We start from the raw sequence: 26,250 nt of genomic DNA, 5'->3' as shown, positions 1-26,250 counted from the left end.
TTTTACCAGAGATGTCCCTCTCTGTTGGGCATCCTAGGGCAGTCGTCTTCAATCTTTTCAAGTTAATATGGCCTTTCTTGAGTGACCTTGCCGCCTTCTGCAAAATTTCTTCTGCTCTTCCTCATCTTCTGCCATTTAGACACATGAACGTCTGCCAGCCAGTTGGCTTTTTGTGTCTGTGATTGAAAAAAAAAGCACCTGCCTTGTTCTAGGATGTCGGCCTCTGCAACACTTTCCAAAAAGAGTATTCTTCCTCACTTTTCTTTCTTTCAAATATTGCAAGTTCATGACTAATTTTCTGGTGGTAAAATGTATTATGTCTCCAACCCCACCTGCACTTCCCTCTCTCCCAATTAGTGACTAGTTTTATTTGGATGCCACTCTCTGTAGACATATTGTTATTTTTCCAATTGTAATGTTTAATACTTTATTTAATACCCTTGGTGTGATTTATTTTGCGTGGAAGGTGATACTTATCAGGAGATTATTGTTTTCTGATTTTAACCATTTGGTGTCTCAGATTATTACAGTTTAACCAACTTTATTGTCATTTTTTCTACTCTAAATCTCTTTTCTACATCCTACAGAAGAAAAAAATGGACTAGTTCTTTTTTAAAATTGTAATTTAATTTAATTTCTTATTGGAGTATAATTGCTTTACAATGTTGTGTTAGTTTCTGCTGTACAACAATGATATATGTACACACATATCCCTTCCCTCTTGAGCTCTCTGCCAACCCCCCATCCCACCCCTCTAAGTCGTCATAGAGCACCAAGCTGAGCTCCGTGTACAATACAGCATCTTCCCACTGGCTCTCTGTTTTATACATGGTACTATATATGTGTCAGTCCTACTCTCCCAATTGTCCTACCCTCTTCTTCTCCCACCCTCCGTGTCTACAAGTCCATTCTCTACATCTGTATCTCTATTCAGTTCAGTTGCCCAGTCGTGTCCGACTCTTTGTGACCCCATGAACCACAGCATGCCAGGCCTCCCTGTCCATCACCAACTCCCGGAGTCCACACAAACCCATGTCCATTGAGTCGGTGATGCCATCCAGCCATTTCATCCTCTGTCGTCCCCTTATCCTCCTGACCTCAATCCCTCCCAGCATCAGGGTCTTTTCAAATGAGTCAGCTCTCTGCATCAGGTGGCCAAAGTATTGGAGTTTCAGCTTCAACATCAGTCCTTCCAATGAACACCCAGGGCTGATCTCCTTTAGAATGGACTGGTTGGATCTCCTTGCAGTCCAAGGGACGCTCAAGAATCTTCTCCAACACCACAGTTCAAAAGCATCAATTCTTCAGTGCTCAGCTTTCTTTATAGTCCAACTCTCACATCTATACATGGCTACTGGAAAAACCATAGCCTTGACTAGATGGACCTTTGTTGACAAAGTAATGTCTCTGCTTTTGAATATGCTGTCTAGGTTGATTATAACTTTCCTTCCAAGGAGTAACCATCTTTTAATTTCATGGCTGCAATCACCATCTGCAGTGATTTTGGAGCCCAGAATAATAGTCAGCCACTGTTTCCACTGTGTTCCCATTTATTTCCCATGAAGTGATGGGACCGGATGCTATGATCTTAGTTTTCTGAATGTTGAGGTTTAAGCCAACTTTTTCACTCTCCTCTTTCACTTTCATCAAGAGGCTTTTGAGTTCCTCTTCACTTTCTGCCATAAGGGTGGTGTCATCTGCATATCTGAGGTTATTGATATTTCTCCCGGCAATCTTGATTCCAGTTTGTGTTTCTTCCAGTCCAGCATTTCTCATGATGTACTCTGCATAGAAGTTAAATAAGCAGGGTGACAATATACAGCCTTGATGTCTCTATTCCTGACCTGCAAATAGTTGTATCTGTGCCAAAAAATGGACTAATTCTTAATGGTATTCAAAATTTTTCCTTTTTTTCTGATGAATTTCTCGCCTTTAGCATTGCTCTTATTATAGGTAATAGTAACAGCCAGCACTCACTGAGCACATATAGACTGGCAGTGTTGGAAGAGCTCTGCGTGAACTAAACGTCTCCTCCTCTCAGTGAACCAGGGCGCCACTGTCATTATTCCCACTTTACAGGTGATGAAACTGGCGTGGAGAGGTTGGTTAAGAAGTGTCACGATACATGGCTAGTTGTGACCTAACCGGAATTAGAGCCCAGCAGTTGGAGTTGGTACCCATTCAGCCATACCACCTCTAATCCACGTAATTTCACAAGTTAACTTTTCCTACATAGTCCTTTGCACATGCTTAGTGTCTGGATCTCTTCATGCCAGTGTGCAGAATATTTTGCAACAGGGGATCTATTTTTTGCACTTTGGCATGAAGAGATCCAACCACTGAGTATGTGCAAAGGACTGTGTAGGGAAAGTTACCTTCCCTTCCTCACTTGTATCCAGTATGTTTTTTGAGGGGCAGCCACCATGTACTGTCTCTTGTGCGTTCTTCCAAGTGACATTTGGTCCCATGTGACTGAGTTTGACTTTGGGGTTCTGAGGTTTAATCCCAAAGCAGCCTTCTTTGTCATCCACTCTTTTAATTTGCTCTGTAGAGAGTTCTTTCTCTACTCTTAGATAAAAATGTACAAGGCCCTTGACTTCAGGTCACAGATAATACAAGGCTTTACAGTTGCTTTAAATAACAAAACACGGATTTGATTGGGATTTCAGCTTGTCCAATTCCATATGGTGATGCCAGGCTTCAGGGATATGAGGATGGCCTGGCCTTTTTTCACTTTTCTCTCTCACACATTGGCTGATGTTCTAATGCCTTTGGCATCGAAGAGTAGGAAAGTTCTTTGTTAACTAGTGTGGTGGTAATCTGGCTGTCAGCTTTTGAAACATGGCTCACGTTTCCAGCTGACTCTCTCCAGCGAGGTCCTTTCATGTGTCCTGTAGAGACCCTGTTCTCCTTGCCAGGTTTCTCCTACTCAGTTTCCTTGAGGAGGACTGCTGTATCTCTATTCTGCCTGGTTGCTTACTCCTTCCACAGTTCTTTGACACGTGGCAGTCCACCCCAGATTTCTTTTGGTCCAGGGCCCCTCTGAACTTCTAAAGCAAACCCTGAAGTCATTTGCACACAGAGTCTATGCAAATACTCACATATTCTCTCCGTGAACAGACTGGGAGGGCAACCAAACCCCAGCATAACAACTTCTCCTTCATCCCTCCATCAGAGCAACTAGCCGGCCAGTTTCTCATCTTTTAGTTCTTCTGGGAAAAATCAGGCATCATACTTCCTGCCCTAATTGTCAGGACCATAATAAGACTCTTAGTGATCCCACCAAAGCCTTTCTCCTGGTTGTGCAGGAGAGATACACAGGGCTCACTGACTACCAATGGGGCCCTCCAACAATCTTCATGAATCCTCTCATTCTGGACTCCATTACATCCTCACTTTGGGTGAGGGATTTTAGGGTCATCTTGCTCATTGTCATAACCTATTTAGAAATTTCTAGATGTGCTTTGTTCCAGAAGTTGTCCTGGAATCTGATATCTATCCTACCTTGGCTGTTCGGTTAGCACTGCCAGTTCACTATTTTGTGTGCAGCCATTTATCTGTACTACATCTCCTTGTATTTTCCACTTTATTTTGGAGAGCATTTCATGAAGAGCTATTTCATTATTTTTAATGTCAGCATGGTATGCCACTGTGTGAGTAAAGAGTGATTTATTTGACCTGTTCCTTATGAAGACTAGAGCTTTGGCTGGTGGCTCAGATGGTAAAGAATCTGACGATGGTGCAGGAGACCTGGTGTGATCCCTGGTTTGGGAAGATCCCCTGAGAAGGAAATGGCTACCCACTCCAGGATTCTTGGATGGAGAATTCCATGGACAGAGGAGCCTGGCAGGTTACAGTCCGTGGGGTCGCAAAGAGTCAGACATGACTGAGAGACTTAAACTATGAAGATGACTAAGTATTTCAGATGATATTTAACATTGTCTATTTGAATTGTTTCTTTCAGTATTTGAGCATGTATGTAACAGTCAGGATATGCTGATTTGTGCTGATGTAACAACCTCAAAATCTCCCTGGTTTTACCATTTTTTAAAAATTGGTATTGTATGTCCAACATGGTTAGTTGGGAATGGAGAGCATGGTTAGGAGGGGGTCCTGCTTATCACAGGCATGTAGATTTCCAGGCTACATGCCCATTGCACTCAGACTTTTCTTCATCAGGACTTTCCTGTACTCCAAGGGCAGTGGAAAGTACAGTCCTACTGTGTGACCAGAAAAGAACTGGACCTATTTGTTGGACCTATGTCTACTACATCAAAGTGCCAAGTGTTCAGCTGGATATTGGGGAAACAACAGGCTAATGATACATTGGTATCTCTCCTTGTTAACAGGTAAAGATAAACAGATATAAATGACACAGTGATAACTTATTTCAAGGGAAGTGCAAGATGCTTTACAGTAAAGATGGAAGGCCACTTTCTGGCTTTGGTGTTTAGAAGGGCTTTGCAAAGGAAAGAATTTCTAATCTGGAGTCTGTTGAGTGATTAAGAGCTAGTCAAACCAAGATAGTAGACCATGAGATCTTTCTTCAGCATGGTGAGATACAGTGATGAGTTATTTTTTAGTCAACTTTGAGGTAGGATATTATTTTTTATCCCCCAATTTTTATTTTTGGAAAATCCCTCATCTATGGGAAAGTTACAGGTATAGTACAATGAATATGAATACTATATACCCTTCATTTTGAGTCACCAGTTCTCAATGCTTTGCCACATTTACTTCATCACTCTCATGGTTATACAGTTTAAAATTTGCTGAATCATTTGAGAATAAATTACAGACATCAAGACACTTCCCTCTAGAAACTTCGTCAGGTATCTCTTAAGGAAAAAAACATTCTCTCATATAATTGTCACACTCATAAACATTGATATAACGTTTGTCAGATATATAGTTCGCATGCAAATTTCACTAGTTATGCCAATAGTGTCCTGCCTAGCTGGGCTTTTGGTTTTGTTTTTCTGGATTTGCGTTTCAATCAAGGATTGCACATTGTTTTTAGTTGTGATGTCTCTGTCCTTTATTCTAGAACATGTTCTTCAAGTCTTTTTTTTTTGTTTTTGCTTTTGTGCCAGTGAAAGTCGTTTTGCAGAATGTCCCACAATTTTGATCCTTTTTTATTGCATCCTTGCAATTAGATGTGTGATTATGCATTTTTTGGAATGAATACCAAGTGATGTGTCTTGTCCTGATCGTATCAGGGCCACCCAATGTCATTTCCCCCTTTGTTAGTGCTGTTAAGTTTGGTCATTGGTAAAGATGGTGTTGGAGAAGGCAATGGCACCCCACTCTAGTACTCCTGCCTGGAAAATCCCATGGACAGAGGAGCCTGGTGGGCTGCAGTCCATCGGGTCGCTAAGAGTCGGACACGACTGAGCGACTTCACTTTCACTTTTCACTTTCATGCATTGGAGAAGGAAATGGCAACCCACTCCAGTGTTCTTGCCTGGAGAATCCTGGGGATGGGGGAGCCTGGTGGGCTGACGTCTATGGGGTCACACAGAGTCAGACACAACTGAAGTGACTTAGTAGCAAAGATGGTGTTGGTCAGATTTCTTTGTTGTAAAGGTACCCACCCGGTTTCCCCTTGTATTTAACAAATAATCTGGGAGCGGAAACCTGGAGATTGTACATATTATTATAAAGTCAAAGTGAAAGTCACTCAGTCATGTCTGACTCTTTGCAACCACATGGACTGTAGCCCACCAGGCTCCTCTGTCCATGGGATTCTCCAGGCAAGAATGCTGGAGTGGGTTGCCATTCCCTTCTCCAGGGGATATTCCCAACCCTAGAATTGAATCCAGGTCTCCTGCATTGTAGGCAGATTCTTTACCTTCTGAGCTACCAGGGAAGCCCCCATATATCACTCCTCAAAATTTTCATTCATGATTGTACCATAAATTAATGATGCTCAGCTAAGATAATTATCTTAATGATGGCTGCAAAATGGTGATTTTCTATTTATTGGTTAGGTATTCTTCTGTAAAGAAAGGCTTTCCTTTTCCCTCTGCCCTATAGTTTTGTCATGCTTATTAGTGTGGTCTCATAATTTCCTTTTTTTTATTCAATGGGAGGTGAAGAAGTGAAGACAGGTGGGAAAGACCATGCTTTCATGCAGGGAGTGAGAAATAGTGCAGTGTAATATCTAGAGAGAGATGTGGAGTCAAGGGAGACCTGTCCTTCCTCCAAGTTTGGAGGAATCTTGAGGATGAGGATGCAATTTGAATTCCCCTGTGGTCCCCGGAGAGCTGCTTCATACACAGTGGATAATCAAATCACTCTTCCCATTAATGAAATCTAACTCATATGGGAATTCACAATTTTGGAAGAGTGTCTGTGGTCAGTTGCACTTCAGTATACCCCCTGCAATGTGGTGGCCTGGATCCAGATCATTAAAAATGAAGCTTGAAAACCAAGGTGTTACTCCTAGTATTGAATTGCCTTAAAGTTCAAATTATGCTGTTGTTGAGTGCTGCTTAGAAAATTGGATTAAATTGTTGTCTTTAGAGATGTTGACAAGAACATTTTCAGTGGAGTGTTGCGGAGTAGCAGTCTGATTGCTATGGGTTTAAGAAGCAATGGGAGGTGCTGTTGTTTCTCTGACAACCTTTGTTTTACTACTTAGATGGCAATAAAAGAGAATATTTATGTCATTTATGTAATAAATACAGTCTTTTCCCCATCATAGGAAACTTGGATTTAAAATGAAAAGACCATTGACTGATTTTACCTCATTTATTGATTTTGGCTGATCTTAAATACAAAAAACAAATATAGAAATGTTGGGACTGTGGGGGACCTTGGGAATATTTTATATAGGGTTATATGTATGTTTAATTCCTTTTCCAAATCTTTATCATCTCAAAAGAAAATGAAGAGCGCTAATACTTATTTCCTACTGGTATTCCTAATCTCTTGATAACTTATTCTTCCTTTAAAGACTACAACTTGAAGTCTGTGAGTCTGTTTCTGTTTTGTAAAGAAGTTCATTTGTATAATTTCTTTGTAGATTCAACATATGAGGAATGTCATATGATAAGGATGGGGGAAGGGATAGTTAGGGAGTTTGGGATAAACATGTACACTATACTGCTACATTACTGTACATAAACATGTACACTGTACTGCTATATTTAAAATGGGTAACTGACAAGGTCCTATTGTATAGGGAACTTCGCACGTCGCAGCCTGGATGGGAGGAGAGCTTGAAGGAGAATGGATGCATGTATGTGTATGACTGAGTCCCTTCGCGGCCCACCTGAAACTGTGACAACACCGTTAATAGGCTGTATACTCCAGTATAAATTTAAAAGTTTAAAAGAAAAAAAGACTATCATGCAATACTTAATCAGGGAAGAATAAAAATCGGAAAATAAGAAATATCCCTGAAACAAATATTTTACCAAGAAAACAACTGTTGGGCTTATTTCATAATTATTTTTTTCTTATTATATATTAACATTTCTCACTGTGGCTCAGAGGTTAAAGCGTCTGCCTGCAATGCGGAAGACCTGGGTTTGATCCCTGGGTCAGGAAGATCCCCTGGAGAAGGAAATGGTGCCCCACTCCAGTATTCTTGCCTGGAAAATCCCATGGACTGAGGAGCTTGGTGGGCTACTGTCCACGGGGTTGCAAAGAGTCGGACACGACTGAACGACAGGTCATGGTCATGGGTCAGGCAAGCAATAAAAACATTTGCTCTGTAGCTCCTTACTCACTTCAAAACACTGTATCTGAATTTATTATTCCATGGCATTGATGAATGATGCATAGATGATGATGATGGTGATGGTGATAAGTGACACGAGCATTTGGTGCTTATTAAGTACCAGAAACTATACTAGTACAATAGTTAATAATCCTGTTAGGAGCTATTATTCCCATTTCACAGCAGAAATAGATATTTATGAAGGCTCAATGGATTGCCGGGATAAATATCAATAACCTCAGATATGCAGATGACACCACCCTTATGGCAGAAAGTGAAGAGGAACTCAAAAGCCTCTTGATGAAAGTGAAAGAGGAGAGTGAAAAAGTTGGCTTAAATCTCAACATTCAGAAAACTAAGATCATGGCATCCGGTCCCATCACTTCATGGCAAATAGATGGAGAAACAGTGGAAACAGTGGCAGACTTTATTTTTGGGGGGCTTTAAAATCGCTGCAGATGGTGATTGCAGTCATGAAATTAAAAGACGCTTACTCCTTGGAAGGAAAGTTATGATCAACCTAAACAGCATGTTAAAAAGCAGAGACATTACTTTGTCAACAAAGGCCCATCTAGTCAAGGCTATGGTTTTTCCAGTGGTCATGTATGGATGTGAGAGTTGGACTATAAAGAAAGCTGAGTGCTGAAGAATTGATACTTTTGAACTGTGGTGTTGTAGAAGACTTTTGAGAGTCCTTTGGACTGCAAGGAGATCCAACCAGTCCATCCTAAAGGAGGTCAGTCCTGGGTGTTCATTGGAAGGACTGATGCTGAAGCTGAAACTCCAATACTTTGGCCACTTGACATGAATATCAACTCATTGGAAAAGACTCTGATGCTGGAAAAGATTGAGGGCAGGAGGAAAAGGGGACGACAGAGGATGAGATGGTTGGATGGCATCACCGACTCAATGGACATGGGTTTGGGTGGACTCCGGGAGTTGGTGATGGACAGGAAGGCCTGGCGTGCTGTGGTTCATGGGGGCGCAAAGAGTCGGACATGACTGAGCGACTGAACTGAACTGAGTAGCTTCTCTAAGTTTGTAAAATTATTAAGTGGAGAAAAATTAAAACATGTAGACTTGCGTATCTATCATAAATGTTTATTTATTCACCAAGATTTTTTAGCAACTGTTTGCTACATACCAGGCTAGGTGTTGAGAGAATAATGTAGAACAAGACAGACTTGGTCTTGTCCTTGTGGAACTGACCATCTTTGAATGAATAATTAAGAATCAATAATAAAAATATAAACACCTTGAAAAGGGACAAAAATAGACAACTGACAGAAATATATATATACGTACATATATTTTCAATAACCACATGAATGATTATTTTAGTAATAATCTAAGAAAAGTAGATATTAAAATAATGTGATTTTGGCATATCTGGGTTGCAAAGATTTAAAAGGTAATACCTAATATACTTTAAACAAATAACCATTCTCTGAAATTCAGAGGGATATATGTATAAGATGAATCACAATTTATTATAATAAAAGACTAGAAATAGGTATCAATTGATAGGGAATGGGTTAATGAATTATATATGGCACTTCCAAAGTGGACTACTATGCAGTTGTAAAAAAGGGAATGGGACAGTAGACTGCTATAGAGTGATCTCTAGGATCTACTATTAAGTAGAAAAAAAAACAGAAGTTAAAATTAGGCTAAAAATTAGGAAGGAAATAGAAAGCATTTACCTTTTTGTTTTTAAGAAGACACAATTAAAGGATAAATTAAGAAAAAACTAATATAAAAGTAAAGGAAATAGACTGGAGAATATTAACAGAGCTGGCAAAAAGGAATGAATCTTATTGATAGTTTGGTGGCATACTCAAGCAAAAACTATTTCAAATGACTTTAAACATGGTTTCTAGGCCTACTGAAATATAACCTAAAGATAAAAACACCAAAAACATCTTAAATTGCATTTGGTTATCTTATTGTCATCAAAAAGATTTTATACTATTATTTTGAAATTATTATATTTATAGATCTATGATGACAATAAGAAGGTGTGATTAGGAATCAAGAGTTCAGCAATAAGAGAAGACAAGTACAAATGAAATCACAGAAGTTACTTAGAACCTTGTAATCGACCATTTGAATTGGAAATACCCATCTGAAATCATGATTTATTTTTTTCTAAAAAATGCATATTTTTAGCTCTGTTTAGATTGAGGCCATGAGGAGAAAGGAGTGACAGAGGATGAGAAGGTTGGATGGCATCACTCAGTGAACATGAGTTTGAGCAAACTCCAGGAGATAGTGAAGAACAGGATAGTCTGGAGTGCTGCAGTTCATGGGGTCACAAAGGGTCAGACACCACTTAGCAACTGAACAGAACACCTAGAATCAATGATAACCCAATAAGGATGCACAAATCTCACAGTCAGATTCTGGTCTTTAAGTACCATTTCCTTCTTAAAGATAGTAGGATTCTTTGGAGAAATGGCCCATTCTAGGTTTGGGGCAGAAAACATAAAAGAGCCTAAAGTCAGAGAAACTGTTGAAGAATACTAGGGTCATGTTGAAAGGCTTTGGGATTAAACTTGTAGATGCTGGCCAAAGATGGGTCAGTTTGAGCATCCATGGGTCGTGATATAATGGTGTGCATTTAGGAGTAGGGTGTGTCCTATAGGAAGTCAAGACATTGATGCTGTCATATAGAAACTGTACTGGATGCCAGAAAGACTCAGCTGTCCCCCCTACAGTGGCTGGTATGTCGGCAGAAAGACTTGCCCCCAGGTCAGCGACCAATCTGTGGGTAGCCGAAGAATGGGATGGACGGGGGGCCTCAGTGTCTCCATCTGCGAGGAACTGGAGAAGCAGACTGATACCAAGAAAGAGGCATACAGTCCTACTCATGTCCCTTGGTTATCAGAAAATCTTCCCTTAGAAATCTCCACTCCCATTTTGCACAGAAGTGCACCCGCTATGCCCACCACCAGGCCTAATTCTTTAAGCCCTTTCCTTGCTCTGACTCAGGAGATTGGGGCCATTGGTCCCCTTTCCATCATCCAGTGCCTCTCGCGGTACTGGTCTCCTCATGTGATGTCATTGCTGCAGGATCCCTCTCCCTCCCAAGACCCACATTTGTCATCTCAGGAGCACTTACCAAGCAGCTAGCGTGGGAGCCTGACTCCTCGCAATGAGTCAGCGACTTCTCGAGACTTCTCCCTGAACTTGGCTTTGTCAGCTCCCAAGGAAAGCTCAGTTCATCAGTTTGGGAAGATGAAAGACTCTCTGGATGGATGGTGGTGATGGTTGCGAAACACTACTAGTGGACTTGATGCCCCTGAACTGTACACTTTGAAATGGTTAAGATGGTAAATTTTGTTATATGTATTTTGCCACAATAAAAGGATATATATATATATATATATATATATATATATATATATATATATAGGAATGGTGACTGTGAAAGAACCAGAGCTCTGAGCAGAAGGAGCAGAGGTGGGTCCCACGGGGAGAGCTATGAACCATTGGGGTATACACACAGACAGGTGCTCCTAGGGAATGCTAAATCCCGAGAAACCCAGTTTAGCAAGAAATGCAAACTATTGTATTCATAATGCTTAGTTGGTAACATGTTATTTTTCATGAATTTTGTCAGAAAAAAGTTCAGTCGAATGATGATATGACTAGTTATCCTAGTAATGGATCAGAAAGTGACATATAGCTTATCTTTGGCCAAGGATATATTTTTGAAAAAATGTTGCCTCTTATTGTTAGTAAAGATGTGTTCAAATGATAAGTTCATGGAAAGGAGAGAGAATTATGATTTACCTTAGGGCAAGTAAACCTCTATTCAAAATCTGAATGTACCTTATATTGGGGGAAAGATTTGGGGTTGAAATTAAGCACAAATGTAAAACTGCTCATTCATGACAGAGTCCTTCCTAAACCCCCCTCCTTTCCCTGCATGTACACTTATAGGAGAGAAAATTTTAGAAGCTGGGGATTTTTGTTGATTGTGCATAATGAGATCAGCAGTAAAATGGCTGTGAAAGTAATTTTCAGTGATCTCCCTGGGAATGTAGAATTGGGGGAATCTGAGCAGAGCTTATTTATATAGCATAAAAAGGGAACATTCGGAAACTTCCCTGGTCGTCCAGTGACTAAGCCTCCGAGATCCTAATGCAGGGGGCCCGGGTTTAATCCCACATCAGGGAACTAGATCCCACATGCCGAAACTAAGAGATCACATGCTGCAGTTAAAAGACCCTGATGTCGCAAGGAAGGTTGAAGACCCTGCATGTTGCGACTAAGACCGGGCACAGCCAAATAAATAAATATCAAAAAATTAATAATAAAAGGGGACATCTCATTGATGTCATTTATTATTTTATTGAATAATGAACAGAGAAGATGCTCATTCCATTTGGAGGCTCTGCTTAAGGGAGAGGATTTTAAAAGACTCATTAGGGCAGAGGATTTGGGAAAGAATAATGTGCCATGTGTCACATGCTGTGGCATCTTTCCTATCTCCAAGGAAAGTTTCAGTAAAATGTGTATCTCTACAGTCTGGTGTGGTGTAGGGGCTTTTTGGTGATGTGATAAAGTTCTAAGTGTTCCTTCATTGACTATGAGACAGGAACTGTTCTTACCTGAGTTGCGAACTATTTACTGATACTCATGTTAACTTCAAATTCTAACTTGTTGCCTTCTCTTAATTTCAACATTACTAAGCTTATGCTGTAGCCCACAGGTATGAGAATGAACTGAAAAGTAATATCTCTTCTTATTGTGGCAGGTCAATTTTTTTCCAAATGAATTTCCCCAGTATCCATATGTAATTTTTTCTCTTTCATCCTTCTTCCCTAGCCTTCTTTTCCCAATGCCTTAGAGTTTTATCTCTAATCTGATTTGAATGGAAGCTTCCTCATAAAATGGAACCCCGACATTCATTTAGGTGAAGCCATGCTAGGTCCCACACCCCAAATCTCAGAGGTTCAATGAATCAAAGGTTTATTTCTTGCTTCTGTTATATGTCCATCCGGGGTTTGTAAAGCCCTTGTTCCACAGACTCACCCAAGAGCCCAGGCTGAAGAAGCTCTATCATCTTGTGGATAGATCTGGGAAATCATGACCTCTGACATGATCAGCTAAAGAGGAGAAGGGCATGGAGGAAGCACCCAACTTATAATTGTTTAGGCTTAGAAGTGACACTGACCACTTCTGCTCATAGTCCATTGGCCAAAAGTAGGCACATGGCCCCCACCAGACTGCAAAGGAGGCTGGGAAATCCAGGGGAGTCCATGTGTCTTTGTGAGCACTTTCTTTGCTACCGCTACTAACTGGAATACTATGAAACCCAAGTTACATTATAGTTAAAACAGCTTTTGAATGTAATTTGTATATGGCAGTTTGCTAATCTGTGCTCATAGACATTTGCTGGGATTTATTTATTTAAAAAATTTTTTAATTTATTTATGACTGTTCCGGGTCTTTGGTGCTGTGTGGTCTTTTTTCTAGCTGTGGTTGAGCGGGAGCTACTCTCTAGATGTAGTGCTCAGGCTTCTCATTATGATGGCTTCTCTTGTTTAAGAGCATAGGCTCTAGAGCAGACTCTGTAGTTATGGTGCACAGGCTTAGCTGCTCTGGATCTTCCTGGACTAGGGATCGAGCCTGCACCTCCTGCATTGTCTGGTGGATTCTTTACCACTGAGCCACCAGGGAAGCCCTGCTGGGATTTATTTTTTATGAAAAACTTTTCAAAAATCTTCCTTCTTTTCCTCCCACTTTTATTGAATAATAATGGACACGCAACATTTAAGATATACATCCTGATGGTTTGATTTACATATATTGTGAAATGATTATCACAGCAAAACACAGGCTTAGTTAACATTAACCATCTCATACATACAATGGATGCAGTAGAAAGAGAAGAACAGAATTCTTGTGATGAGAACTCTTAGGACCTGCTGTGTTAACTTTCTTATGTATCATACAACAGTGTTAATTATAGTCATCATGTACACTACATCCTCAGTACTTATTACTCTTATAAGTTTTGACCACCTTCCTTTAATTTTCCCTCTCTCCACCCTCCCACTTCTGGTACCCAATCTGTCCCTCCTCCCACCCAACCCCTCTTGGCAGTCACAAGTCTGTTCTCCACATCTCTGAGTCTGTTTGTTTCATAGGTAAGTTCATTTGTGTCCTATTTTAGGTTCCACACATAAGTGATATATGATATTTGTCTTTCTCTTTCTGACTTATTCCACTTAACGTGATAATCTCTAGGTCCATCCATGTTGTTGCAAATGGCATTATTTCATCCTTTTCTTTTAGCCTATTTTAAAAATATATTTTAGACCTGAAATATAACAGACAGGTTAAAAAAGGTGATGCAGGCTGTTAATGACCTCTTTATCTGCCTTCCTAATTTGCCTGTATGTTCCTTGAGGTTCTTCACAACTTCTCATGAGGAGATACATGTGTAAATGTGATACTTATCTGCTTTCAGGGAGGGAAATTGACTTTATATATTATCTGTCTGTCTAATATTATCTTATTTAATCATTCTTTCATTTATTTATTTATGAGTTTATATTTATGTGTGGACTGTTTCCCCCATGAAATAAAAACAAGCCAGTGGTGATGAAAATTTGACTTTTCCTGTTGGTGATCTTTCTTGGTTGTTCTTTTGTTTTGTCTATTTTCTTTGGGCTTCCCTTATGGCTCAGCTGGTAAAGAATTGCCTGCAATGCAGGAGACATGGGTTCAATCCTTGGGTTGGGAAGATCCCCTGGAGAAGGAAAAGGCTACCCACTCCAGTATTCTGGCCTGGAGAATTCCAAGGACTGTATAGTCCATGGAGTCGTAAAGAGTCAGACACATCTGAGCGATAACCCATTGTTATTCTGTTTAGAAATGGTCTTACCTAGATGGTAAACAATCAGATAAGACCAGGGCAAGTTATGCAGAGGCTGTATGGGACCAGAGGGGGCCAGGCCATGTGGTCTCCAAGCCTAGCTGTGTTCCATGTTGCAGCACAGACTGGACTCGTCACTGTCTTTCTGAGATCCTTCTGGGAGGTGCATTGACGAAAAAGGTCTCACTCTATTAAAACTGTCCTTAGTATCATCTTGAGACACTCAGGGATTCATTTCTATCCCAGAAGATAAGAATTTCATTTAGGAAAGACTGGAAAACCCATCATGGTTCATGGTCTGTGAGAAAAATAGGAAGGGATGTGAGGGGAGAATTAAATGGATCTCAGTGATTCTATTAATACTTGTTTCTTGAGGGGATTGGACAGAATCAAACTGACCCTCACCACTGCTATTGCTAAGTCACTTCAGTCGTGTCCGACTCTGTGCAACCCCATAGACGGCAGCCCACCAGGCTCCCCGTCCCTGGGATTCTCCAGGCAAGAACACTGAAGTGGGTTGCCATTTCCTTCTCCAATGCACGAAAGTGAAAAGTGAAAGTGAAGTCGCTCAGTTGTGTCCGACCCTCAGTGACCCCATGGACTGCAGCCTTCCAGGCTCCTCCATCCATGGGATTTTCCAGGCAAGAGTACTGGAGTGGGGTGCTATTGCCTTCTCCGGACCCTCACCATTATCTCCATGTAAAGATCCTTTGCTACTGATGGAAATATCCCTCTGCCTTTTGTTTTTTTGAACTTTTAATTTTATATTGGAGTATATCCAATAACAATGTTGTGATGGTTTCAGGTGTACAGCAGAGTGACTCGGCCATAAATATATATGTATCCATTCTCCCCCAAACTCCTCTCCCATCCAGGCTGCTGCATAACATTGATCAGAGTTCCATGTGCTGCAGTAGATTCTTGTTGGTTATCCCTCTTAAATTTAGCAGTGTGTACATGTTGATCCCCAACTCCCTAACTATCCTTCCCCTTCTAGTAACCATAAATCCATTCTCTAAGTCTGTGAGTCTGTTTCTGTTTGTAAATAAGTTTATTTGTATAATTTCTTCCTAGATTCCTCATGTAAGGGATATCATATGATATTTCTCTTTGACTGACTTCACTAAGTATGACAGTCTCTAGGTCCATCTAAGTTACTGCAGCTGGCATTATTTCATCCTTTTTAATGGCTAAATAATATTCCATTAATATGTATATTAATGGAATATTAATATATGTACCACACCCAAAGAAGATGTACCACATCTTCTTTATCCCTTCATATGTTGATGGACATTTACATTGCTTCCATGTCTTGGCTATCATAAACAGTGCTGCAGTGAATACTGAGGTGCGTGTATCCTTTTGGATCATGTTCTTTTCTGGATATATGCCCAGGAGTGGGATTATCCTTCTGTGTTTTAGAAACAGTACACTCTCATAGAGCCCTTGCCTAGATCACGCCACTATAAAAATCCATGGCTTGATGATATTCACCCAATGGGAAATCAGGTTTTTAAATTTCTTTCTCCTTTCCTCTGTTCTCTGCACGGGTGTTTGTGTTTTGTTGAAGAAAATAGCATCTCAAGGGCCTTTCTCTGGCCTTGAAGACCACGTGCACAAGAAGACCAGATTTGACTATAGAATAAAGAGCTGGTAGAAATGGAGCCTTGCAATACTGTATCTTTCATTCTGTGAGGTTCCTGTCTGCAAGTCGAATCTTGGTCATTGCAGCTAGTGGCAGAACCTGAGAAATAAGAAAGACTTTTTAAAAAGATAAAAAGGTAATAGCTCTTTCTCCTTGGGTATTAAGAAAAGAAAAGTTACAAAGCTAATAAAATTTGAAACCTTGCCCAATTTATGCTTAATAAATACTTAAAAAATGTTTTCATATATAAGATAAAAATAATCCTACAAGCAAATAATTTTTTTCCCTTTCTTTTGTCTTCTCTAGGCTTTTCCTCCAGATGCCATCACTGTATTTTTTTACTGCAGTTCAGTGACCATATTCTTCACAATAATCAAATTGGTCAGTTATCGCCTACACCTCATGTTTGATAAAGGAGAAGTGATCCAGCAAAGACCCTCTGGAAAGAAAGAAAAGCCAAGTAAAGACAAAGAGGCCAACGGTGACCATATAACTAATCACAGAAATCCAAGGTAACATTTCTAATTAATGCATCAGTTTATAATTTAAATGTTTTAATCTTGATTAAAATAATTTTGCTCATTTGTTTGGTGTTTATGAAAATATGCCAGGAGAGTCAGACACAAATATGTACATTTTTCTTATATTTACATATACACTTAGGCATAAAAATTGTTAATGATCCAGATGGTTTAATTGACTGTTTAATGTGACCTTATACCATGCTGTGAAATTCATTTGCATTAGGCTTAGCATAACAAAATATTTTACTTTCATCTTTCTATCTCATCATTTAAATGCTTAGCACATGCGAGTGTTTTCAGGAAATTTGTGTTTGTTGATTTAAAAGTAAGACATTGTGTAGAACTAGAATATTAAAGATAATTCTCATGTGGGCATTTGTCACTATTCTTGGTCTTATTTCTGATAGTTCTTTAAGAGAGCATGTCTTATTTTAAAGTAATGTTTATTAGCTTTTAAAAGTAAAGTTTGTATACCATGATTTTTCCTTTCTGTTTGTATGTGTATTTATGGACGTATAGTTGATTTACAATGTTATATTAGTTTCCGGTGTACAGCAAAGTGATTCTTTTTCAGATTCTTTTCCCATATAGGTTATTACAAAATATCAACTTGAGTTCCTTATGTTATACAGTAGGATCTTGTTTATTTATTTTATATATAGTAGTGTGTATATTGGAGAAGGCAATGGCACCCCACTCCAGTACTCCTGCCTGGAAAATCCCATGGGTGGAGGAGCCTGGTGGCTGCAGTCCATGGGGTCACTGAGCGTCGGACACGACTGAGCGACTTCACTTTCACTTTTCACTTTCATGCATTGGAGAAGGAAATGGCAACCCACTCCAGTGTTCTTGCCTGGAGAATCCCAGGGACGGGGGAGCCTGGTGGGCTGCCGTCTATGGGGTCGCACAGAGTCAGACATGACTGAAGCGACTTAGCAGCAGCAGCAGTGCATGTATGTTAATCCCAAATTTTTAATTTATTCATCCCTCTCCTTTTCCCTTTTGATAGCTATAAGTTTGTTTTCTACGTCTGGGAGTCTGTTTCTGTTTTGTAAATAAATTCATTTGTGTCATATTTTATATTCCGCATATAAGTGATGTCATATGGTATTTGTCTTTCTCTTTCTCAATTACTTCCCTTAGTATGATAATCTCTAGGTCCACCAATGTTGCTCCAAATGGCATTATTTTATTCTTTTTTATGGCCAGAAAGTGAAAGTGAAGTTGCTCAGTCGTGTCCGACTCTTTGTGACCCCATGGACACCAGGCTCCTCTGTCCATGGGATTTTCTAGGCAAGAGTACTGGAGTGGGTTGCCATTTCCTTCTTCAGGGAATCTTCCTGACCCAGGGATCAAACCCAGGTCTCCCACATTGTAGACAGATGCTTTACCGACTGAGCCACCAGGGAAGTCTGAGTACTATTCAGTTGTGTATACCATGGATTTGACAAAGTGGAAATAAGGAAAACAATTGTTTAGGGACTAAGGCCGAAAGAGCCATACTTCTATTTTATAATATCACTACCCCTGTGTTTCTCATGCTGGATTAGCAATAATGGACAGATTAACAGCGGCAAAAAAGAAGCCGATCGAACCCTCTCCACACCTCCTCTCCACGGCAGCTCCGGAGGACAGAGCATAAACTCTAATCCCTCTTCTGGGCTCCTGGTTAGTGGTCTGTTTTCTCTTTCACTCTCTTCATGCTGCTGTTTTGTTGATTCTGAAAGTGTGCAATGGCAGTGGGTGCAGTTTACACGTGCTGGTTGTCAATACTTGTCTTTGGGTAGCAGTGACCTGAGGGGTGCCTTGGACAACGAGATAACACCTAATCACATGCTCCAAGCACACCCACCAGCCTCCTCTACAGTCCGCCCACCCTGCTGGGACTGCAGGTGACCAGACCCCATAAACACATCTGCACTGCCCTTCCCTGGGCCTGTCTGTCATCCATCTCAGTCACTGTATTTTCAGTGCCTTTCCCTGGAGTCCAGTCCTTCACTCCACGTGAAATCACACTTAAATCACCATTTTTTTCCCCCTCTAGGTTCACTTTCTTGAACTCTCTTCCTTACAGTATAAAGTAGCATATTATTTGTCTCCTTACTTTTTAAATTATCAATCTCCCTTTGATCACAGCACTGGGGTCTTGGGTGGATGTCTGTACCTCTGTATATTTTAGTGTCTGTCTTTTCTACCCATTTGTCTCATACATGTAGTGTCCAGTATAGTGGACACTATATTGTCTCTTCCCACCTGCCATTTAGAAAAACAGTGGTTGTTGTTCTGTGTCTGCTGACTGCCTGGAAGTGAGCAAGGGAGCTGAGTCATTGATTGATTTTTGTTCTTTCATTTATTTAGGACCTGCCAGCACAGGAAACAGTGGAAGATCTCAAAGGTAGAGTGCTTAGTCTCATTATTTAATATTTTATCACAGCATTATTCTCAGTGAAACACAAAGTAGTTTTTATAAAGCCGAATGCCAATGAAGTCATTAAGATTTAGAACTGTACCTAAGATTGTATATTTATATTTTACCTTTTCTTTAACTCTTCATTTTAATTATTTATCAGAATTTTTATATCATGTCTGTGTTTAGACTGTGATTTTGTATTGATTGTATTTCATTGTCCTTTCTCCAATCTATGCCTCTTTCCATAAGGCTCATAATAGCTGATATAAAATAGGTAAATTCATCATCAACACACATACTTGCTTTTTTGTTTCAATTTTTTGGCTGTACCTCCTGGCATGTGGGAGTCTTAGTTCTCCTACCTGGGATTGAACTCTTGCCCTTTGCATTGGAAGGGTGGATTCTTAACCACTTAACAACATTGTGTTCTGTGTCTTTGCATTTCTCTCAATTTACAAATTTTGTTTCTGGGATTTCCTTTTAATCCTCCCACCCCAAATATTTATTTTACTTTTTTGTTAAGATTTTATTTTATTGTTTTTTGACTGCCTTCAGAAGCCTTGTATACATGCGAAGTCACCCCAGTCATTCTTGTCTCTTTGCCTGCCAAACTCCTCTGTCCATGGGATTCTCCAGGCAAAAATACTGGAGTGGGTTGCCATTCCCTTCTCCAGGGAATCTTCCTGACCCCGGGATTGAACCCATGTCTCTTACATCTTCTGCATTAGCAGGCAGGTTCTTCACCATTAGCGCCACTGAGAAGCAAGACTTAGAAGACTTAGAAAAGAACTTTTGGAGGCCTGAATGAACCTCTTCCTTTCTCTGCATTGAAAAACTTCTGCTGAGGTCACATTATAAAATCCAAGCTGCTGTGGCTTGTCAAGTGCTATAGTGGATTGGCCAAAAGTTTGTTTGTTTTTTTTCATTACATCTTACAGAAAAATCTGAATCAACTTTTTGGTCAACCGTATATTTTGGAGCCTCCCTGCTTTGGTTTAGAAGGATTAAGTAACTTACCCAATGTACTGTAGCTAGTAAATAGCACATCCAGCATCTTTCTGATTGCAAATATGTTGTTTAAATCATACTAGTCTGCCTCCCAAGCTTCCCAGGTGGCTCAGTGGTAAAGAATTCACCTGCCAATTCAAGAGATGTGAGTTTGATCCCTGGGTCGGGAAGATCCCCCTGGAGAGGAAAGTGGTAACCCACTCCAGTATTCTTGCCTGGGAAATTCCATGGACAGAGGAGCCTGGCAGGCTACAGTCTATAGTGTTGCAAAGAGCCAGACATGACTGAGCAACTGAGTATGCACGAGTCTGACTCCCAGGGCCACAAAAGAGGGAAAGCTAAAAGTCTGAATTATTATCTTAAATATGGAGATTTCCAGATCAATTTCACAGCAGGGATGGTATTTTAAAAATAAGCATCTAATCACATTTGTTGCTGGTGTTATTTTAAATTTTTTATTGGTGTTATATACGATAATAATAAGTTATTATTATTTGGTCTGCGCTGGGACATCATTCATGCATTCTGGATGGGAATCAAGATGCTGTTGTTGATTTCAGGTGTCATTCTCTCAGATGACCAACCCATTGTACCCGTGTCATCTACCTCACCTGCTCTCAAAACGGAAAGCTTACCTGCTTCTAAAGCACCTGTGCTGGGAACCATTACCACATCAGCAATACCACTGAAACCTGTTGTGGCAGAAACTTGCATTGGTGATCAAGGGAAGGAAAGAGGGGGCAGGGGGCAGCCCCCCTTCCACTACAGATCTGAGGGTGGCTTGGTGGACAAAGAAACCGTAAAGAAGTTGCCCTACCTGTCTTTGTCTCAGTACGACTTACTGGAGACGGACGTTTCTGTCCAGCCTTGGGGGAGTGAGAATTCTGTCTTGATTCCAGAACCTGGTCATTATGCCTCCATCAGGGACAAGCTACAGAGCAAGTCGCCTCAGGACAGCCTGAGCAGCAGCTGCCCACAGTGTAACACCGTCATCGCCAGACCTGTGCAGGAGCAAGTTTCCCAGCAGGTGGACTCGACCTTGAACCAGGACGTGGGTGACTCAGATAGTGAGGTTGCCGTCACTCTGATAGATACTTCTCAACCTGGTGACCCGCTGAGTCTGCACGAACCCATTAGAATCGTCATTACCATGAGCAGTACGCCCAACTCCATGACAGACTTGGAAAGCTCGCTGCATCTCAAGGCGGTTGGTACTCAGCCATCTGGCTTCCAGGCTGATGCTGAGCCAGCTCCCCCAGGGGCAGCCAGTCCCCTAAGTGTGGAGCAGATGAGAATTCCCGTCATCACCTTCCAGCTGTCTGAGGATGCAGGAGGCATGGTGTGTCCCGAAAGCAGTGGAAGTGGCAGGATGCCAGAGAGACTGATGGTGGAGGCGTCCTCCAATCCGTGTTCTGGCTATGAATCTGGGGAGGGGGGCGGTGCCACCCAGGACCACAGTCCTTCCCCAGGAGACCACTGTGCAACCCCCCCACCTACACCTAACATGGTCTCCGAGTCTGAGGTGGGAATGGAAGCCCAGGCCAACCTTGATCCATCATCTTGTAGAACCAGCCAGGAGAAGAGACATGCACGGGTCCTCAGCGTGGACAGCGGGACAGATGTCTTCTTGAGCAAAAGTTCGGCAGAAATTATTAATGATAAAGAACAAACAATGCCAACTTCCAAATCTGACCTAGAGGCCAAGGAAGGACAAGTACCAAATGAATCCAACTTCCTGGAATTTGTCTCCTTGTTAGAATCGATTAATACTTCCAAGGTGGTGGTATCTAACCAAAGGAATGAGCCAACAGAGCAGAACAAAGACAGCAGGCTTCCTGCAGGTAGGATCCCACATCTGTTCTGTCCTGCTGATACAGAGAAGGCAGTGTATCTCTTTGTCATTGGCTTTCTGTGATTTGACTTTGCAAACAGAAGGACAGCTATTGTGTAATTGTTGGCTGTTTGGCTCCTCACTGCTGTTTGCTGAGTGTGCCAAAACTAAGCTGTGTGATGAACATAGATTAAAACTGACTTACTCCTCCAGGAAATTTTAGGCATAGTAATGAAGATTTGGCTTCCCTAGAAGGCAGGAATATTTATTTCTAAGGAAATAAGCAATTATATGTTACCATGGTGACGAAAGCCTTCAATGGATGTCTCCGCCATTATAAAATAGTTGCATTCTGGGAAAGCAAATTGTAAAGCAAATTAAATGAATCCACTTTTCTGTTGAATGATATTATACAGTCCTGTATGCTGAATTTCCTAATTATCCCAAGTTGTAATATAACACATGGCCCTTAATATATGCCAGTGAAAGTGTTAGTCGTTCAGTTGTGTCTGATTCTTTGCAACCCCATGGACTGTAGTCCACCAGGCTCCTCTGTCCATGGGGTTCTCCTGGCAAGAATACTGGAGTGGGCAGCCATTCCCTTCTCCAGGGAATCTTCCTGACCTAGGGATCAAACCTGGGTCTCCTGCATTGCAGGCAGATTCTTTACCATGTGAACCACCAGGGAAGCCCAATTTATGCCAGGCACTGTCCTAAACCCTTTACAGATACTAACGAGGATGACTATCTGTGGTGGTTTGTTCGACAGGGTCCTTGTTAACATGTGTTTTGCCAACATAATTATTAATAGCACCACCTCTCTCACAAAAGTGTTCCCAGCTTGAACAATAAGTTATACAGTTACTGTATAATGGAGTGAATTATATACAGCTTCACTCATTTGCTCCTCATATAACCTTATGTTATGGGTCCTTTTATCATTCCTTCTGGAAAGGTGGTTTTCTCTAAGTTTTCCAAGTTAGTCTAGTAAGTCTGGGGCTGAGCTTTGATCTTGGTGTTGCTCCAGAGTCAACATTCATAAATAATAAAACTATATTTCTTACATGAATATAAGAATCATTAATTTTCAAGTTACTTAATATCTCTGAGCTCAGTTTCTTCCCTGGCAAAGGATGTTACTGAACTAAAGTTTCTGCAAAGTCTTTTTTTATGTTCTTTTTTAAAATTTTTTGGCTGAATTGCATGATATGCAGGACCTTAGTTCCCTGACAAGGGATCTGAGCCAGGCCCTCTGCAGTGGAAGTGAGGAGTCCTATCACTGGACTGCCAGGGAAGTCCCTATAGTCTTTTAACTTTCAGTTCAGTTCAGTTCCTCAGTCGTGTCCAACACTTTGCGACCCCATGAATTGCAGCATGCCAGGCCTCCTGTCCATCACCAACTCCAGGAGTTCACCCAGACTCATGTCCATCGAGTCAGTGATGCCATCCAGCCATCTCATCCTCCATCGTCCCCTTCTCCTCCTGCCCCCAATCCCTCCCAGCATCAGAGTCTTTTCCAATGAGTCAGCTCTTTGCATGAGGTGGCCAAAGTGGAGTTTCAGCTTTAGCATCATTCCTTCCAAAGAACACCCAGGACTGATCTCCTTTAGAATGGACTGGTTGGATCTACTTGCAGTCCAAGGGACTCTCAAGAGTCTTCTCCAACACCACAGTTCAAAAGCATCAATTCTTTGGCGTTCAGCCTTCTTCACAGTCCAACTCTCACATCCATACATGACTATTGGAAAAACCATAGCCTTGACTAGACGGACCTTTGTTGGCAAAGTGATGTCTCTGCTTTTGCATATGCTATCTAGGTTGGTCATAACTTTCCTTCCAATGAGTAAGCATCTTTTGGATTGCTTACCCTCCAGTTAATATAAAGATTCCTGGATCTAGGCCAGCATTGTCTGGTGGAACTTTCTTCAGTGATGGAAGTGTCCTGTATCTACCACCACCAGTGACTACTAGCCACATGTAGCTATTAAATACTTGAAATGGGGATTGTGCAGAAATAGTTTTTAATTGTATTGAATTTTACTTTATTTAAATAGCCACATGTGGCTACTGGCTACTGTAGTGGGTAGTGCTGAGCCAGCAATGTGTGTCTTCTTGGGGAGCTGTGAGTAGGGTGGACAGATCCTGGCTTTGGAACTTGACAGCCCAGGGCCAAATTTTGGTTTTGCAGTGCCAGCTGGGTGAGGTTGGGCCATTCACCATATCCATCTGAGTCACAGTTTCTTCAGGGAAGCAGGAATAATAATATGTTACAGATTTACTGTGATGATTCAGTTAGGAAAATATGTTAAAAGTCTTAATACTTGATCAATTTCAGCCGTCTGTTCTGAGTTTCCCCTCTGGCTATTATGTGAGGTTTATTTAGTCTGTCTGCTTAAGTTTCTGCTCTTAAACTTTTCAGCCAGCCATATTTAATCAGAACGGGGTTGAGTTGGAAATCTAGGGTGTGCAAAGAGGTGTGGATGCTATGAGGTTTTCTTTGGAAAGAATCAGGCTTGGTTGTTGGGACAGGAGCAGGTTTGGCTATTGGGAACTTGTAGGTACAATAGGGAGGGGGAAGTTGGAGTGGATTATATGTCTATTCCAGGAAGGGTCAGAGGTTTTTTCCTAATTTATTTTTTAAAAACTACCAAACATTTGCTCTTCTTATTGTCCTGTAATTTATTCTCCTCCCTTATTTTTTTAATTGAAATATAGTTGATGTGCAATCCTATATGTGTTTTAGGATTATATAGCAATGATTCACAGTTTTTAAAGATTGTATTTCATTTAAAGTTATAAAATATTAGCTACATTTCTTGTGCTGTACAATATATCCTTGTAGCTTATTTATTTTAAATATAGTAGTTTGTACCTCTTATCCCTTATCCCTGTCTTGCTTCTCTCCCTTCTCTCTCCCCAGTGATAATCATTAGTTTGCTCTCTACATCTGTGTTATCTCTATTTGTTATATTCACTAGTTTGTTCTATTTTTTAGATTGCATATGTATGTGATAACCTACGGTATTTGTCTTTCTTGACTGACTTCACTAACCATAATAATTCCAAGTCCATGTTGTTGCAGACGGCAAAATTTCATTCCGTTTTATGGCTGAGTAACATTCCATTGTAAAAACGTATACTACATCTTTTTTATCCATTCATCTGTTGATGGACACACAGACTGCTTATGCATCTTGGCTATTGTAGATAATACTGCTTTGAACATTGGGGTGCATGTATCATTTGAATTAGTATGCTTGTTTTCCTCAGATAAATACCCAGGGACAGGATTACTAGGTCTATGGGGATTCTATTTTCAGTTTTCTGATGAACTTCCATAATCCACAGTGGCTGTACCAGTTTGCATTCCTACCACCATCCCTTTTTTTCTACATCCTCACCAACATTTTTTATTTGTGGACTTTGTGATGATGGCCATTCTGACAGATGTGAGGTGATATCTCATTGTGGTTTTGATTTGCATTTCTCAGTGATTAGCTGGCCATCTTCATGTGCCTGTTGGCCATCTGTATGTCTTTTTTTGAAAAATGCGCATTCAGATCTTTTGCTCATTTTTTAATCGGGTTGATTGTTTTTTGTTATTGATTTGTATGAGCTGTTCATATATTTTGATATTAACTCCTTGTCAGTCATATCATTTGCAAGTATTTTCTCCCAATCATTAGGTTGTTTGCTTATTTTGAGGATGGTTTTCTTTGTTGTACAAAAGCTTTTAAATTTAATTATGTCCCATTTTTAAAAACTTTTGCTTTTGTTTTCTTTGCCTTAGGAAACAGATGCAAACAGTAATTCTGCAGTTTATGTCAAAGAGTGCTTTGCCTATGTTTTCTTCTAGGAGTTTTTTTGGTTTCTGATATTATATTTAGGTCTTTAACTCATTTTGAGTTTACTTTTTGTATCTGGTATGAGGAAATATTCTAATCTCATTCTTTTATATGTAGTTATCCAGTGCTTTTTATGGTACTCTTATTTCCAACCCAGGTTGCCTCCACAAAGGCCTTTAGGATTATCTTTAGGTCTTGGGGATATTCTAGAATTTGAGGCGATAGAAACCCACATACTTACCAACAGCCTTTAAAATCATGTTTCCGTTTTGTTTTGATACTGCTTTATTTTATTTTGTGGTAATAAAAACTGCTCAACTGAGAAAAAGTAAGGCTATTATTTAGAGCTTGCTACAAAAGAGTCCAGCA

The 26,250-nt window shown here is 40.5% G+C and overlaps 1 protein-coding gene across 1 annotated transcript in view; it reads left to right on the top strand.

The window, feature by feature from the left end:
• The window catches only part of PCNX2 (pecanex 2), a 299,231-nt gene that overhangs the window by 4,962 nt on the left and 268,019 nt on the right, over nt 1-26,250 (top strand). Inside the window, exons 2-5 of the mRNA XM_055588352.1 lie at nt 16,570-16,775; nt 18,338-18,455; nt 19,146-19,182; nt 20,766-22,046. Of these exons, the coding sequence (XP_055444327.1) occupies nt 16,570-16,775; nt 18,338-18,455; nt 19,146-19,182; nt 20,766-22,046 (1,642 nt within the window). The remainder of the gene's footprint in view (nt 1-16,569; nt 16,776-18,337; nt 18,456-19,145; nt 19,183-20,765; nt 22,047-26,250) is intronic.

The sequence above is a fragment of the Bubalus kerabau genome, chromosome 1 (assembly GCF_029407905.1).
Source record: "Bubalus kerabau isolate K-KA32 ecotype Philippines breed swamp buffalo chromosome 1, PCC_UOA_SB_1v2, whole genome shotgun sequence".
In the NCBI taxonomy this organism is placed as follows: domain Eukaryota; kingdom Metazoa; phylum Chordata; class Mammalia; order Artiodactyla; family Bovidae; genus Bubalus; species Bubalus kerabau.
The sequence above is the reverse complement of the archived record's forward strand: the minus strand, read 5'-3'. Positions and strand labels throughout refer to the sequence as shown.